Genomic DNA, 15,255 nt, shown 5'->3' on the forward strand with positions numbered 1-15,255 from the left:
TTTTTTTAAAAACATATAAAATATATAGTGTGAAATGATAAATATCATCATTCATATAATAAGAGTAATGATCCACCCATAACTTATTTAATATTATTTTACAAACCAGTTTAAATCAATCAATATAATTATGGTACTTCATTAAAAACATTCTCAATTTTATATAATTACCATTCATCTTAAGTAGAGTTGTAAAATAGTTATAAACTAAATACAAGTTTATCATTTTTCATAGGTTATAAATAGCCACGGGGGAAAATTTTATAAATATCAAAATTCCTTCTTCAAAATCTTTAATTTATTTTTGGGAGCTAGATAGTTAACTAAAATTTATAAATAACGTTATCGTGCGAAAACAAACCTAATAGTACATGACCAAATCATGTTTTTTTTTTTAAATAACGTTATTCAGTTTATAAATAACGTTATCGTGCGAAAACAAACCTAACATGACACCTAATCAATAGCAAATGCAGACCCAAAAAATATTCATCCCTGCCTTTCTTAAAAAGAATGAGTAAAAAATTATTTTTAGAAATGCTAAATGTACTTACAAAAAATTTAAAAAATGTAATTATTTACGTATCAACTATTAATATGTTAAAAAATATGAAATTTAAAATTCAAAATTTGAATTGAAAATAAAATTAATAAAATGAGTCTTGTAAATAAAAATATAAATAAAATTATAAGTAAATGTAGTCAAAATTAAGTCCCAACTCGGCCAGTCCCAGAATACCCTTTATAGTCTATATATAAATTATCTTCCCACATAACTGTAAAATAACCCTTAACCCCTAGCATCTACTAAAAACCCAAAAAACTCAATTCTTATCTTCAAAAAAAGTTCTGAAAAAAATTATTTAGTCCAAAAAATTAAGAAATAATCCCCTAAGTACTCTAAGGGTCTAACATATATAATTGAAAAACTCACGTACATGTTCCTCAAAAACAATATAATAAAAATATCATGCATAGGCAATATTAATAAAATACAGACCCTAATTTTAAGTTGTAAAGTCTCAAAAGGTTTGACCCAAATAATGCCAAATGCCAATCAATAGTACTGGACCCAACAATCAATTTTATGGGGCGTGGATCCCCATACTGCCAGGAGTACTCGTCATCTCGTCGGGCACTTACGAATAATTGATCTTTAGCGAAGAAAATAGAGTAGAAATTATGTTTAGAATATTCTAACATTATTGTATTTGAACTGAAATGTTATTCTACCGGCTTACTACGTACGTACGTGGCTACAAGCCAACCAACCAAGCGGGTGTTGAGCAAACAGTCAAATACCACCTCGGCCAGTTTGCTCTACTCGCCAACTCCAGCCAGCCATGATCGTGACAACCCCCATGCATGCCCTTACTCTGCACTTGTCTCAAACCCAAGTAAACAGTAGAAAATACCGACACGCGGGTTGAATCTTACTGTAAAGCTTTTCATACTTTTTGGGTTTGACGATCAAAACTAGGGAGACAAAGGACGTCATGTTACAAACAAATAATCACGTGGCAACCCCCTCCCATGTGTAATGTCGTTCCTAATTATCTGATCACGATATCACGATCTGATCTGCTATATACGGGCACACACACATGATATATATATATTATCCTTGCCAGAAGACCAAGACACAAAATCAAAATCCCTGTACGTAGTATATAGTTCTTAATATCTCGGAGCGCGGCCTTCCTTATTTTTTGGTCCGATATTATATATAGATATAGAGAGAGAGGAATCATGGCGGTGAAAGTTTATGGAACAATGAGGTCAGCCTGCACTCAGAGAGTGCTGGCTTGCCTTCTGGAGAAGGGTGTGGACTTTGAGGTTGTTCATGTCGATCTTGGTGCTGGAGAACAAAAGCGACCTGAGTTTCTCGTCCGACAGGTAGTAACTTAATTAGAGACATCTTACTATATATATATATATATATATATCTAGGATTAATATCTATTTATACATTTACATGATATAATGTTCACTAATGAATGAGAGTGTTGACATTCTTTTGTACAGCCGTTTGGGCAAGTTCCAGCCATAGAGGACGACGGTTTCCGGCTTTATGGTAAGAAGCATGCATCGAAGTCATAATAATTATATATATGGATTGAGAAATGCTTGGTTAGAACAAATATTTTATATTAAAAAAATTTATAAAGAGACGCGATTTAATAGAATAGTTAGATTTGTTATACAATAAAAAGAGATTTATAATCATTATAAGAAAACTGCTTATTTGTTGTCAGTTATTTCGTATGAAATTGATTATTTTCTATTAAAATGAGTTTATTTTTGTCTTAAATAATCATTCTCGTCGTAAATAATCTGTTTCAATTCTTTTTTTTTTTTGTAGTAAATATATAGTGGATCACATTAAACAATAAAAAGGATTTTACCGAATTTAAATTGTACTATCACCTATGTACGTATTTTTTCCTCAGTACCCTTACACATTTCATCACTTTATAGAGTCTAGGGCAATTGTAAGGTATTATGCAACAAAGTACAAGGACCAGGGTCCCAACCTATTGGGGAATACTTTGGAAGAGAGAGCTGTGGTGGATCAATGGCTAGAAGTGGAAGCACACAACTTCAATGACTTGGTTTACACTCTTGTGCTTCAGCTCGTGATTCTGCCGCTGATGGGAAAGCCTGGGGACTTAGCTTTGGCTCACACCTGTGAGCAAAAGCTGGAGAAGGTGCTGGACGTATACGAGCAAAGGCTGTCAAAGAGCAGATATCTTGCCGGAGACACCTACACTTTGGCTGATCTTAGCCATCTTCCGGGCATCAGATATCTCATGAATGAAGCTCGGATGGGGCATTTAGTGAGGGAGAGGAAGAATGTGAATTCATGGTGGGAGGACATCTCAAGCCGGCCTGCATGGAAGAAGTTACTCATGCTTGCTGCTGCTCGTTCTTAATCACAGCATATTGATTAATCTGCATGCATGATCATTTCATGCAGTCATTCCTCTTGTTAAACCTAGTTATATATCTATGCTACTTAAATCATGTACTTCTCGTCGTGATCACTTCATGTCTTCTGCTTAATATTTGATTTCTTTCGTCTTAATTTTCATGTACTTGATGGTTTTCCTTTCCTCCCACCTTCTGATCTCTTCGGAGTGAATCATGATGTGTGACAGAAGGTGGGAATAAAAGATCATGTATGACTAAAATCATGTACTGTGGGTGTTTAATTTTAAGTTTGAGTTTGAAAATTTTGTCTTTCGAATTCTAATTTAATTGGGAAATTTTTAAAAAGGGACCACAACCAATTAAGGGAAGTGTTGGGGATATATATATGTATATATATTATAAAATATCATATTATCCATAAGATTTTCATAATTATTAAATTAAATTTGATTAGAATACTTATTTATTTTACTTGGCCTCTTATCTTATAAATAGGGGGTCTATGCCTTATATTTATGAACAACTGATTAGAATAGTAAAAATATAGCCCTCAAGATCTAATCTCTGTGTCTCTCATGCCTATCTCATTTTCTATTTTATTTTATTTTATATTTTCATCAGGAAGATTAATGAAGGATTCTCATCCACGGCCATGCAATTAAAAATGGTCCTAGAAGATTTTTAAATGCTAGTTGAGCGCAATCTGCCACGACTTTGGAGCATCTTCTGTTTTCTTTTTTTTTTTCCCTTACTTTAGAGCATCTTCTTCATGCTTGGACGTACGCTCGAATTCAATTCCCGGCCCCATGGATAAACCCGCCTAGTGTTGGCAAAGTCATGGCCGCACGCCTTGCGGTAAACCCTGTCAGTACCTCTTACAGGAAGATCGTCCCATATATCAAGGCAATATTGTTACCAAGTTGGCTGATGTATATGGACGGTGCTACGTGTTCACCGCTATCAGCTCACACTGGGAGCTACTTCTCAGTACCCCTGACATATATCAAGACAATATCGTTACCAAGTTGGCTAATGTATATTGACGGTGTTCCGTCTATTGCTCTAGTGAGAGACTGTTAGGTATATATAGTTGATCTTCTCTTTTTTTATATTATTTTTTTTAGAGCAATGCTAGGTACAGTCTCTACTTGAAGATTGCAATACAAGCTTAGGTTATTTTAACTTTAAAATTTTTTAAAATTACAAAATTATCCCTCCTAAAATGATGTTTTCTCTCATTTAATAATGTGATTGCACATACAGTCCCCACTTGAAGACTGTAAATAGAATTTCTATTTTTTTATATGTATTTTTTTATATTTTTTAATATTTAAAAAATAAATAAAAAAATATTATTATTAAAAAAAAAACTTCTTTAATCATTAAATAAAAAAATAAAAAAAAATCTTACAATAACACGGAACTGTAAGAATTAATTGTGAGGGTATCATTTTTTTTAATTTTTAAGACGACACTACAGTCATTGTAGTTCACGTTAATCATTTTAACTTTTTTTTTTAGTATTTTATGAAATCTTTTTAACATTTTAAAATATATATTTTTTAAAATTTTTTAATAATATATTTTTTAAAAAATTTATAAAATTATTAAAAAATACATTCTTAATCGAAGTGTAAAAAAAAATAAATAAATAAATACCAGCAGTAGGAACAGTGACTAGTATTATTTATTGAGCAATGCTACACAACTTGATCCCCAACCTCCACATACCACATTTTTTTTAAATCTTTATATTTTTTAATATTTTTTTTTTAATTTTTTTGAGTTTATTCTTTTTAAAATAATTTTATTTTTCTATTCATTATTCATATATTAAAAATTTGATAAAAGAAAAAAAAAATTAAAAATTAAAAAATTAAAAAATATGTGATGTGTGGAGGATGAGAGGTTGTGTAGATTTTTTCTTATTTATTATAAGGTGCGGCTACTATGCCGCCTCATTTTGACCACTGGGTATTTTTTTTTCATAATTTTTAACATATTTAAATATATTTTAAAAATAAAATAAAAGATATCAATAAACTTAAAATTACTTTTTTTATTACTGAATAAAAAAAATTTAACCAAATGTCAACTTGAAGAGACAAAATAGACTTTCTCTTCGTTATATATTAGCCCCAGTAGTGCTAGATACCCCCGGCTTCGTATCCCCTTTGCGGCCTCGCGGCTGATGTGGCACATAATATTAAAAAAAAGAAAAAAAAGAAAAGAACCCAGAAACATAAAGCGGGAGAGTGGGAGAAATGTCGATTTTGAAGAAGAAATTTAGCCCCAAACCAGATCTTTTATGTGCCAATCTTCCGAGCCCCAAACCAGAGAGATTATCTTCTCTTGCAGTCTTCGATCCCTGTGTTATTTCTCATCTTTGGCGCCTAAGTGCATTTTCTCATCTGAGTTTTAAGTGTAGTGTGTCCTTTTCACTGCCGATTTCTTGCCGTTCACATGCGATCGCTGCCGCCAGGTTCCCGGTCCCCCTGCTTGCAATTTATCTGTTTTTACACTGACTCTTTTAGATTTGAATTTATTTACTATTTTGTTGGTGATTGGTTTGACTCCAATGCTTAATGATGCCTGTCTAAATGTTGAAGAATGCTATATCAAATAAAGTTTGTTTTGTTTTTTCTTATCGGTATGTAGGCTACGTTACATAGTTATGTTTTTTCCATCTTTCATAGCATTACTCTTGAAAGAACTAGGAAGATGAGCATGTGAATAGCTATCAGAAACAGTGTGTGAAGCTGTACGATCATTCCTACTAGGCGACTCGGATCAGCTAGTATTGATAACTGATCATGCTGTGCTAAGACTCGGTCTTTATGGCTTTCCCCCATTCTACTACCATACCTTTGGGAGTAATGCCTCCATTCATAGGGAAATATGGTTATGTTCTTATGAGTTATGACCATTCTTCTTAGCCTTCTAGTGCTTCGATTTCAAATTCCGTTAATTGAGAAAATAAAAAATATTGCAGTGGGATTTTTTTTTTGCCTAATTAATTGCCTGTTTTCGACCATTTCCTTAGCATAAAATCAGACTGGAGTGACAGGTAATTCCTTTATGCCTTTAATATCTACATAAGAATTGGTATAGTGGTTCCTATCCTGATATTTTGGTGTTGTATCTTGATAAAAGATTCTAGTTAAGATTGGTTTAATCTTTCTTAGTGTTGGACATGGATGATGGTTTACTGGAATGCTAATTGAAGAGGGACGTGTCAAAGTAACCTTTCAACAACCTTTTTTCAACTGATGTTTTTGTCATTGCCATGGGAGAGGAACAAGTGTGGGTCCTTATTGTCATTGATACGAAAGCACTGAGATGGTAGAGCATCTCAAAATATTTGATGATGGCTTATAGCTTTGTCACTATAGCCTTGAGGTTTATCCCCTCAAGTCAATTTTATATATGCTTTAGAATAAAGATCGATGCCTACAACTATTTTTTTCTTTCAATATTTTGTCGTAAACATACTGATAACAAATTATACACTTGCTTGATATAGACACTGATTACTTGGCTGTTACAATTTACAGCTTAATTAGCACTTCGAATTCTGGATGCATGGATGTTAGGAAGTGTATGAATGAAGTTTGAGAATCGCTGATCAATGTAACAGGGGTTGCCCCGTAGTGAAGAACCAGCTAGAAAGTTAATGTATACGATGATTTTACTGCACTGAATTAGTTTTTCTGCAGTAATTAAGTTGGGAATTCTAGCAAATGTGTCTACTATACCTCTTTGCCTGTTGATTGATTCAGTTTGCCTCGCTTATGCTTTCTCTAGGTTGTTGTTAGGTCACAAAATTTAACTGGGTTGTTGCTCTAGGTTGCTTTTGTCTTTTTTGTTAGTATGTGGAAAATGGCTTTGTTTGTTAGTGTTATGAACCCTCTTGAAATCTAGTTACGGTAATATGTTGCAATGTAATGAAAGTTGGGCTTTCTTTGTAATGAGATGAAGCTGCTGTAGAAAAATAAAGTAATTGTGGTAGAATAAAATTGCAGGAAATGTGTTTGTTTGGGGTGTATTTTTTAAGCTTAATGTTGGTGAGTCAAAGGCTGAGGGTATCAAATCTTGAGAGGAATTTTTAAGAAACTATCATTTAATAATTGGTTAATATATGAATTAACCATCAAATCTGTTTGAAGTTTAGCAGCTGTTTCTTTTGTTCTAATTGAAATGTGGTAGTGAGGAAGTTTTGAGTTGCTGGCTGTTTCCTATAAGTTTTGAGTTACACATGAAGTTTTGTTCTACTTGAAATTGCTTGCCTACCTATAATGTTGATATAGGAAGTTTCCTATAACTTTTGAGTTGTTTGAGTTGCCGGCTGTTTTGAGGGTTGGTTGCTCATGAATGCCTACCTATAATGGTCATTTTTCATCTACAATATAATTCATATTATCTCCCCCTTATCAATCATAAATCCTGATTTTTAAGGGAAAAAAGTTAGTGGAATATATATATAATGGTCATTGCAGGATTTCCTGTTAGTGGAATATATATATTGCTGCCACCAATGTTTTGAGTTGATGATTGTGGAAGTTTTGTTGCTGATGATTGATATATATATATATATCATAAGCCAGCAACCAATGTTTTCAATTAGAATATATATGTGGAAGGTCTGTTAGTGGAATTAAGGAATTTTAGCCACTGCCACAATATATATATAACACGGCATATAACACGGCCTTCTTATTAGTGGAAGGTCTAGCTAAGACTGAATTTTGGGGAAATTGATAAGACTGAATTTCTCCACATAAACTTTCTAAAATTTGTGTACTTGGAGAATTTGATAAGACTGAATTTTGGTTATTCTCTAAGTGAACTTTACAATTGCTTGGATCTTGTTTTATTGTCATTGATTTTTACTTGTTATTGTTAATGTTTTCAGAATGGGAAACGGGAAAGAACAGCCAACTACGCAGACATTATCTAACTCAAATCCCCCATCCGAGGTATGTATATAATATGATTTAATATATCAATAATATTGGTATTTTTTAGTCGATGTTTATTTCCAAAATACATCAATAACTTTATCTAATAACATGTTAGGCCATACCATCAACTAGTCCAAACATCCCAAATTACATGCCTGGTTACTTTGGACCAGTGCCTACGTGGTCACCGACTTTTCTACCATATTCGGTTGGCAACCAATATCCAATCAACATACAGGTGGTGATAACTAATAATGATTTATTCTTAATAAGTTGGCTTCTTTGTAGGAGTTTAATTGCGGACTTTTTGTGTTTACTGTAGAATGCTGGTTACCCATTTCAACATATCATCGAACCTCCGACTCCTATCAGCAATACAAGCTCTGCCACAAGCAGAATAGTTGGTTCAGAGGATAATAGACCTGATGGTGGGGAAACTGAAGCGCCATGTACAAGTCCACAAGCTGAAGAATGTACTGAGGATAGGCCAAGTCCTATGGAACCTGGTGATGGCAGTGCTGAGAAATCTCAGAATGTCCAAGTGGATCATGATGATACAATTGAGGAGCCAAAATCAGGAATGGAGTTTAATTCTTTTGAAGATTTATTAAGTTATTATAAGGAATATGGTAAGAGGAGCGGGTTTGGGGTGATGACGAAGCGGGCCGAGAGGGGAGAAGATGAGTCTGTTAGATATGTCACCCTCGCTTGTGCCCGCAGTGGGAAGGCCCGGAATAGGACGTTGAATGTTGCCAACCCACGTCCGACAGGGAAAACTGAATGTAAGGCAAAGATTAATGCCTTAAGGCAAGATTGTGTGCTTCGGTTGACGACAGTACATAATATCCATAATCACGGCCTCAGTCCAAAGAAATCTCGTTTCTTCCGATGTAATAGAGAAGTTAGTGATGCCGTAAAAAGGGTCCTCGGTACAAATGATTTGGCTGGCATCTGAATAAGAGTTACGGATCTCTTGTTGTTGGCGCGGGTGGATTCGAGAACCTCCCATTTTTGGAAAAGGATTGTCGTAATTATATCGACAAGGCCAGACATTTACGACTTGGAGCAGGTGGTGCTGGAGCGCTCCGAGATTACTTTTTACGGATGCAGTACAAAAATCCTGGGTTCTTTTATATGATGGATATAGATGATGAGGGGAGGTTAAAGAACGTCTTCTGGGCAGACCCCCGTAGTAGAGCAGCGTACCAAGATTTTGGTGACGTGGTCACATTCGACACCACATACCTAACGAATCGATATGGGATGCCCTTTGCACCATTTGTTGGTGTAAAGCACCATAGACAGTCAATTTTGTTGGGGGCAGGCCTGATTTCCAGTGAGGATACCGAGACCTTTGTGTGGTTATTCGAGACATGGTTGCAATGCATGGATGGTATTGCTCCGAAGGCTATTATCACTGATCAGGATAGAGCGATGAAAAATGCGATCGCAATTGTTTTCCCAAAAACCCAGCATAGATTTTGTCTTTAGCATATACTAAAGAAAGTCCCCGAGAAGCTTGGCTCATATAGTTCGTACAAAACTGGGATGAAGAATGCATTGATGAAATGTGTCTACGACACCCAACTTGTTGATGAGTTTGAGAAATGTTGGGATCAGTTGATTAACACTTACAACTTACATGAGAATGCGTGGTTGCAAAGCCTATATGTTGAGCGTGAACATTGGGTACCGGCATTTCTGAAGGAGTGTTTTTGGGCTGGAATGAGTACAACGCAGCGAAGCGAGAGCATGAATGCATTTTTTGATGGTTATGTTCATGCTAGGACAAACTTGAAGGAATTTGTAGACCAATTTGATAATGCGTTGAAAAAAAAGATTGAGAATGAAAATCTTGCGGACTTCCAGTCATTTAATGCCACAATCCCCTGCATATCTAGATCTCCAATTGAAAAGAGGTTTCAAGAGTTGTACACGAATGCTAAATTTAAGGAAGTTCAGCAACAAGTCCACTGCATCATTGACTTGAATCCAAAGTTACATAAAAGTGATGGTGCAGTAAAAACATATATGGTAGAGGATGAAGTTTGTTTAGAAGAGTTCACTAAGCTGGTTACCCATTTTGTGGACTTTAGTGACAAAGATGCAGTTGCAAAGTGCTCTTGTGGATTATTTGAGATGAGGGGGATATTATGTCGGCATATTTTGGCCGTATTCAGATGTAACGATATTAAATTTTTGCCAGAAATCTACATTTTAGATCGATGGAGGAAGGATATTAAAAGGCGATACACATTAATTCACAGTAGCTACGATGGAGGGGAACAACGGGCAGATGCTAGTAGATATTTAAATCTTTTAAATATCTGTTATCAGATGATTACTCACGCAGCGGGTTCGCAAGAGCATACTGAGGATGCGAGAACTAAGTTATATGCAATGATTGATTTGTATCGTGCCAATCAAGAACCCCCATCGATGACTCAAATTGGTTCCAATGTTGATAGTACGGTAAAGGACACTACGGTCGATGGTTCTAGGGAAGTACGTAGTCCGCGTGTTGTGCGAGGCAAAGGCAGACCTCAATCTCTAAGGAGAGCATCCAGGATGGAGATAGACATGCGGAAAGCTAAAGCAAAGACTAAGAAAGCACCAGCAAAGGGGAAGCGTAAATAGGTGATGATATTTTAATATCCGCTTTTTATATATATTTTGTTGGCGAATAAAATTATTTAATTTTAATTTTAATTTTAATTTTTTTTGTTAAATCAATCATTAGAGGGATGGAGGACATACCGAAGTCGTGGATAGAGGAGATACACCGATCGTAGAAGTATGCAGGAATTTATTTGGCTCTTCTGAGATGGTATATTCGATCCTATTTAAATATAAACTTATTACTAATTTCTATTATTTGGCTATATATTTACGTTTGATTTCCATCAGGTTATTCCAGAAAGAGAAAGCGTGGCTGTAGACGTTATTGGAACCGAACCCCGAGAAACAGTGATGCAGAGTCAAGAAAGCGTAAGTGGTTCATAGCTTTTTTTTTCAAGTAATATAATATACTAATATATATTACTTGAATAATATTTTTTGTTGTTTATTCTTTACAGATGCAATTTGGATTTGATGGATCACAACCGTTACAATGATGGGTTCTAGGATAAACTTCACTTGTATTGAATGTATTGCACGGCATTTCTTTATACTTGTTGTAATGGTTGGATTTGATAATTTAGTTGTGGATTGGATATATTTTGTGTGTTTGAGGGAGGGACTTTGTTGAAATGGTTGGATTTGATAATTTAGTTGTGGATTGGATGAAACTTGACCATATCATAGTAAGATTTTGGCCGTGAAGCCCCCACATAGTTGCTCATTTACAATGGATTATTTGATTGTCTTTTGCAATTTGGTATATTGTATCTATGTTCAATCATTGGCATTTGCCCACCCAAACTTATCAGATTTAGAACTAATAGCAGTTCTCTTCGGTCATGGCCAAACTTGTTCAGCTGTGAACTAATAGCAGTTCTCTTCGGTCATGGCCAAACTTCGTGGGTCTCAATCTTTATTAAATTGTGAGAAATTTGATTGTGCTTAGGTCATACCACGTAATGCAAGAAAAGAAAACAAACAAAGAAAGAAAAAGAAAGAATATCATGGGTAAAGCCATGCCATGAGGCATGAAGATTTGTTTCAACATGTTGCACAGTTACGGGCATCACAATTGATGATAAAAGCAGGATAGGATCCATTTTAATTGCTCCTTATATTAGCTTCAAGCAAAAGAGTAGAAAGAATAAATGGAAACAAATTCAAATCAGTAAAACAAAACCAGTAAAACAAAACCTGATTTCATGACATAAATGGAAACAAATTCAAATCAGTAAAACAAAACCAGAGTTTATAATGCCATACTACTACTTGATACAACCATTCTCTAGCAACCAAGTTCAACATTTTCAATATTTTAACTCACAACCATTCTCTAGCAACCATAATCTGTTTCTCTAGCAAAGATAAACTTAAGACAAACTGAAAACAAATGTATAAGTCCAATACAAATTTAAAACAAATGTACAAGTCCAATACCTAAACATAGAACTAACAACAATCCCAAATTACTTATATAACACTAGGTAAAATACATGTACAAATGCAAAACAGCAATAAATCCGAAGTAGCGTGCCTACACGCCTTATTTTAGCTTCTTGTGCATTAAGCAGCGACTCCTTTTGCATAACTTCGTCGCTTTTAGTGGATAGTACCATCTGCACCCTCTCGAGGCGATCCACTATCTTACGCAGCTCAATCTCCCTCTTTTCAAGAAGTTCGAGTATTTTCTCGACCTCTTTCTCTTTCTTTAACACTTCATTCATTTTTTCTTCAACTTGTAGCTCAATCACTTCATTACCATCCAACCACTTGAAAAACTTACAGTATGGTAAGCCCTGCTCATTTCATGCATATATTGTATTGTATTAGAAATGAATGTTTCGTACTATATATGAAATTAATATATATAAAAAATGTTTCAGACAACAAATAATGTAGTTACCTGGGTATTATACTTTGAACACCCTAAGAAGGGTCGTCTAGGATTTTTTGCAGTAGTTGACCATTTCAATGTGACTTCGAGCTCGCAAAAGCACAATGGTTTTCCCAAAGTACGTTTGGGAAAAGATGAAGAAGATATTGATGAAGATGATGATGACATTCTAAGATGAACCCCCATAAAACAATCGAATAACAGTTTTATAATGATGGAATAAAATTAGTAGGCAAGAAGTTTTAATTAAGTAACTACGAGCCATCATTCAAGTTGTATAAGTATGCTGAGAAAGTTAACTATGAAGTTAACTATTTTCCCTTACACTGCAACCTTTGCAGCTTTTGAACTCCTTTAACCCCCAAATTGTTACACTTGCTGAGAAAGTTAAAGCAAAACCCAAAAGTCTGATTTTTTTTCCTTTCATACACTCAAGTTGCTTATTCACATATTCTCCAGGATCCTAACTTGTTTCTCTTTTGGACCCAGGATAACTGCACTGCCTTTTGTGGAGTAAAGATGGCTATTTGATTCATACCCATTTATGGGATCCTCACAACCAAATGGGTGTAGAGATTAAAATTCTAGCGGCACATAATTCAACCAGTTTTTTTTTTTTTTTTGTCACAACTTCAGGAGATGGAGAAAGCAAAGGTGAATTTATAACATAGAAAGGCAATGGTACGTTTGTTAAGTTCCCAAACAAAACATCTAATTTCCTATAATTGCAATGTTTGGAACTAGAAGAAAAAAGCTTCTCCAGAACAATGGACTGCTTCTCATGTGGTCCAGCTGATACCATCACCACTATTTATATAAGAGTTGTAATCAGACAGGAATCTACTCCAAATGTGCACCACTAAAACCTTTCTACTTCCTAGCTTAATTGGCTCCATTAAGCAAAGTTCTCCCCTCCATGTTCTAAGGCTCCGAAAGAGATTATTTGTTATATACATTTAGATACAGCAATGCCAACTTCCCTTTTTCCTATTTGTTTTTTTTTTTTTCTCAAGCCCTCAAGAATCGTTTACAGTACACACACAGAAGCCCTACAAACCCACACACCCAAATATATTTCTAGCTATTCAAATGACATTTTCGTTTGTACATTGTTTCTCCTCGTAGTTATCTCTTGCACTGCAAAAAATATATTGCAAACTACCCCATTGAATTCAAATGTAAGGTACAAAGATAAATAAAAAAGCAAAAAATTCAAATTGCAAGGTATATAGCACTACTGATAAATAAACAGAATCCAAATAAACAAAATGTGAAAATCACAAGCACAAATTTGATTCATTAAAGTAAAAGAAAAAATCCAAATAAAACCTTGGGGATTAATCGAGCAGAGGGAGGACCGTCTCCAGTCGCGACCTCAGGGGTGAAGACGACGGGGATGGAGGTTCGGGGGAGAGGGAGGACGACGGGGATTTAACCATGCGGGTTCGTGGAGAATCCGTTTCGGCTCGCGGGTTCATGTGGGTTAGGGTTCGTGCGAAACAGAGGGATGCGGGCTATGGGTTAGGGTTCGTGCGTGGGGGAAGAAGAGAGGGGCGGGATGCGGGGGAAGGGTAGATTAGGGTTAGGGTTCGTGCGAAACGGAAGGGATTGGGTGCTATGGGTTAGGGTAGTTTCGGCTCGCGGGTTCGTGTGGGTTAGGGTTTGTGCGAAAATGAGATGATGCGGGCTCTGGGTTAGGGTTCGTGCGAGAATGAGATGATGCGGGCTCTGGGGTTAGGGTTCGGGGGGAAGAAGAGAGGAATTCACCTTTGCGGGGGAAGGGAAGATAGGGATGCCACGAAGCTTTGCGGAGGAAGGGAAGCAAAGCATTTTCAAATTAATCGATACGTCGTCGCATTAATGCCACGTAGGCGCCGAGGCCGCAACGGGGAAGATGCGCGGTTGCGTTTAGCATTTTCGATATTAGCCCTAATGAAGAGTCAAGACATATAATGAATGCAGTGCCGCCAAGTACCTTTGGTAGTACGTACGTAGTTACGTATTGACAGGATGTTGGAATCATTAATTCCCATTGAAGATTGTTAGAGCGATAATGGATTATAAAAGTAATATAAAAAATTAGAAAAAATTTATATAATCTCTAACTATTTATACGACCTCTATACATTATATTTTTTTTATCGAATATTTAATATTTAAATAATAAATAGAATAATTAAATTAATTTAAAAAGAATAAACTCAAAGTAAACTTTTGAAAAAATATTAAAATTTTTTTAAAATATGTGTAAAGGTTAAGAGGTTGTATAGCATTACTTAAAAAATTAATGTGGTTTTATAATATTCTTTAGATTTATTATAAAATAAAAATAATTTTATAATTTAATGAACCATATCAAATAACGTCAATTTTTTTGATTATTTTGTATAATTCGTTTATGACTAAAGTATTTTTCATTCATATTATGCAAATTCTGCCCCATCCATAGCTTTTGTAATGATCCAACGCCCTCCATCATCTTTCTTCTATTACTCATAAAATATAACGACGCAGCTAGGGTTACCAAAAAAGATGTCCCTAACTAGTAACTATACCAATAAGTGTATTTGTATTATTTTTAAAAGCATGTGTATGTATTTTTTTTTTAATATGATTCGGACAACTAAGCATTATCCAAAATAAAAGGTTTTGGAATTATTGATGTCGTGTTTCGCGAGCCTGGGCAACTCAACGTAGACAATGCTTGAACTGTCACCTACGCAATGAGAAAGGGAGGAAGGGACCTCGGGATTCGCTATAACTCTGATGTTTAAGTTAGTTGTGATGTAGAAGATAAAGAGAAATAATAATGAAGATGGGAGTGTAAGTTAACCTTCTTGTTTTTTG

At 35.1% G+C, this 15,255-nt stretch overlaps 1 protein-coding gene across 1 annotated transcript; it reads left to right on the forward strand.

Annotated features, from left to right (window-relative positions):
• The first annotated feature begins 1,623 nt into the window (after positions 1-1,623).
• Positions 1,624-3,085, forward strand: LOC108983086 (glutathione S-transferase F11-like). The gene is made up of 3 exons (XM_018954616.2): positions 1,624-1,896; positions 2,026-2,074; positions 2,479-3,085. Exons 1-3 carry the CDS (start codon positions 1,750-1,752, stop codon positions 2,931-2,933), a joined length of 651 nt encoding a protein of 216 aa, XP_018810161.1. The 5' UTR covers positions 1,624-1,749; the 3' UTR covers positions 2,934-3,085.
• Positions 3,086-15,255: the final 12,170 nt, after the last annotated feature.

The sequence above is a fragment of the Juglans regia genome, chromosome 10 (assembly GCF_001411555.2).
Source record: "Juglans regia cultivar Chandler chromosome 10, Walnut 2.0, whole genome shotgun sequence".
Taxonomy (NCBI): domain Eukaryota; kingdom Viridiplantae; phylum Streptophyta; class Magnoliopsida; order Fagales; family Juglandaceae; genus Juglans; species Juglans regia.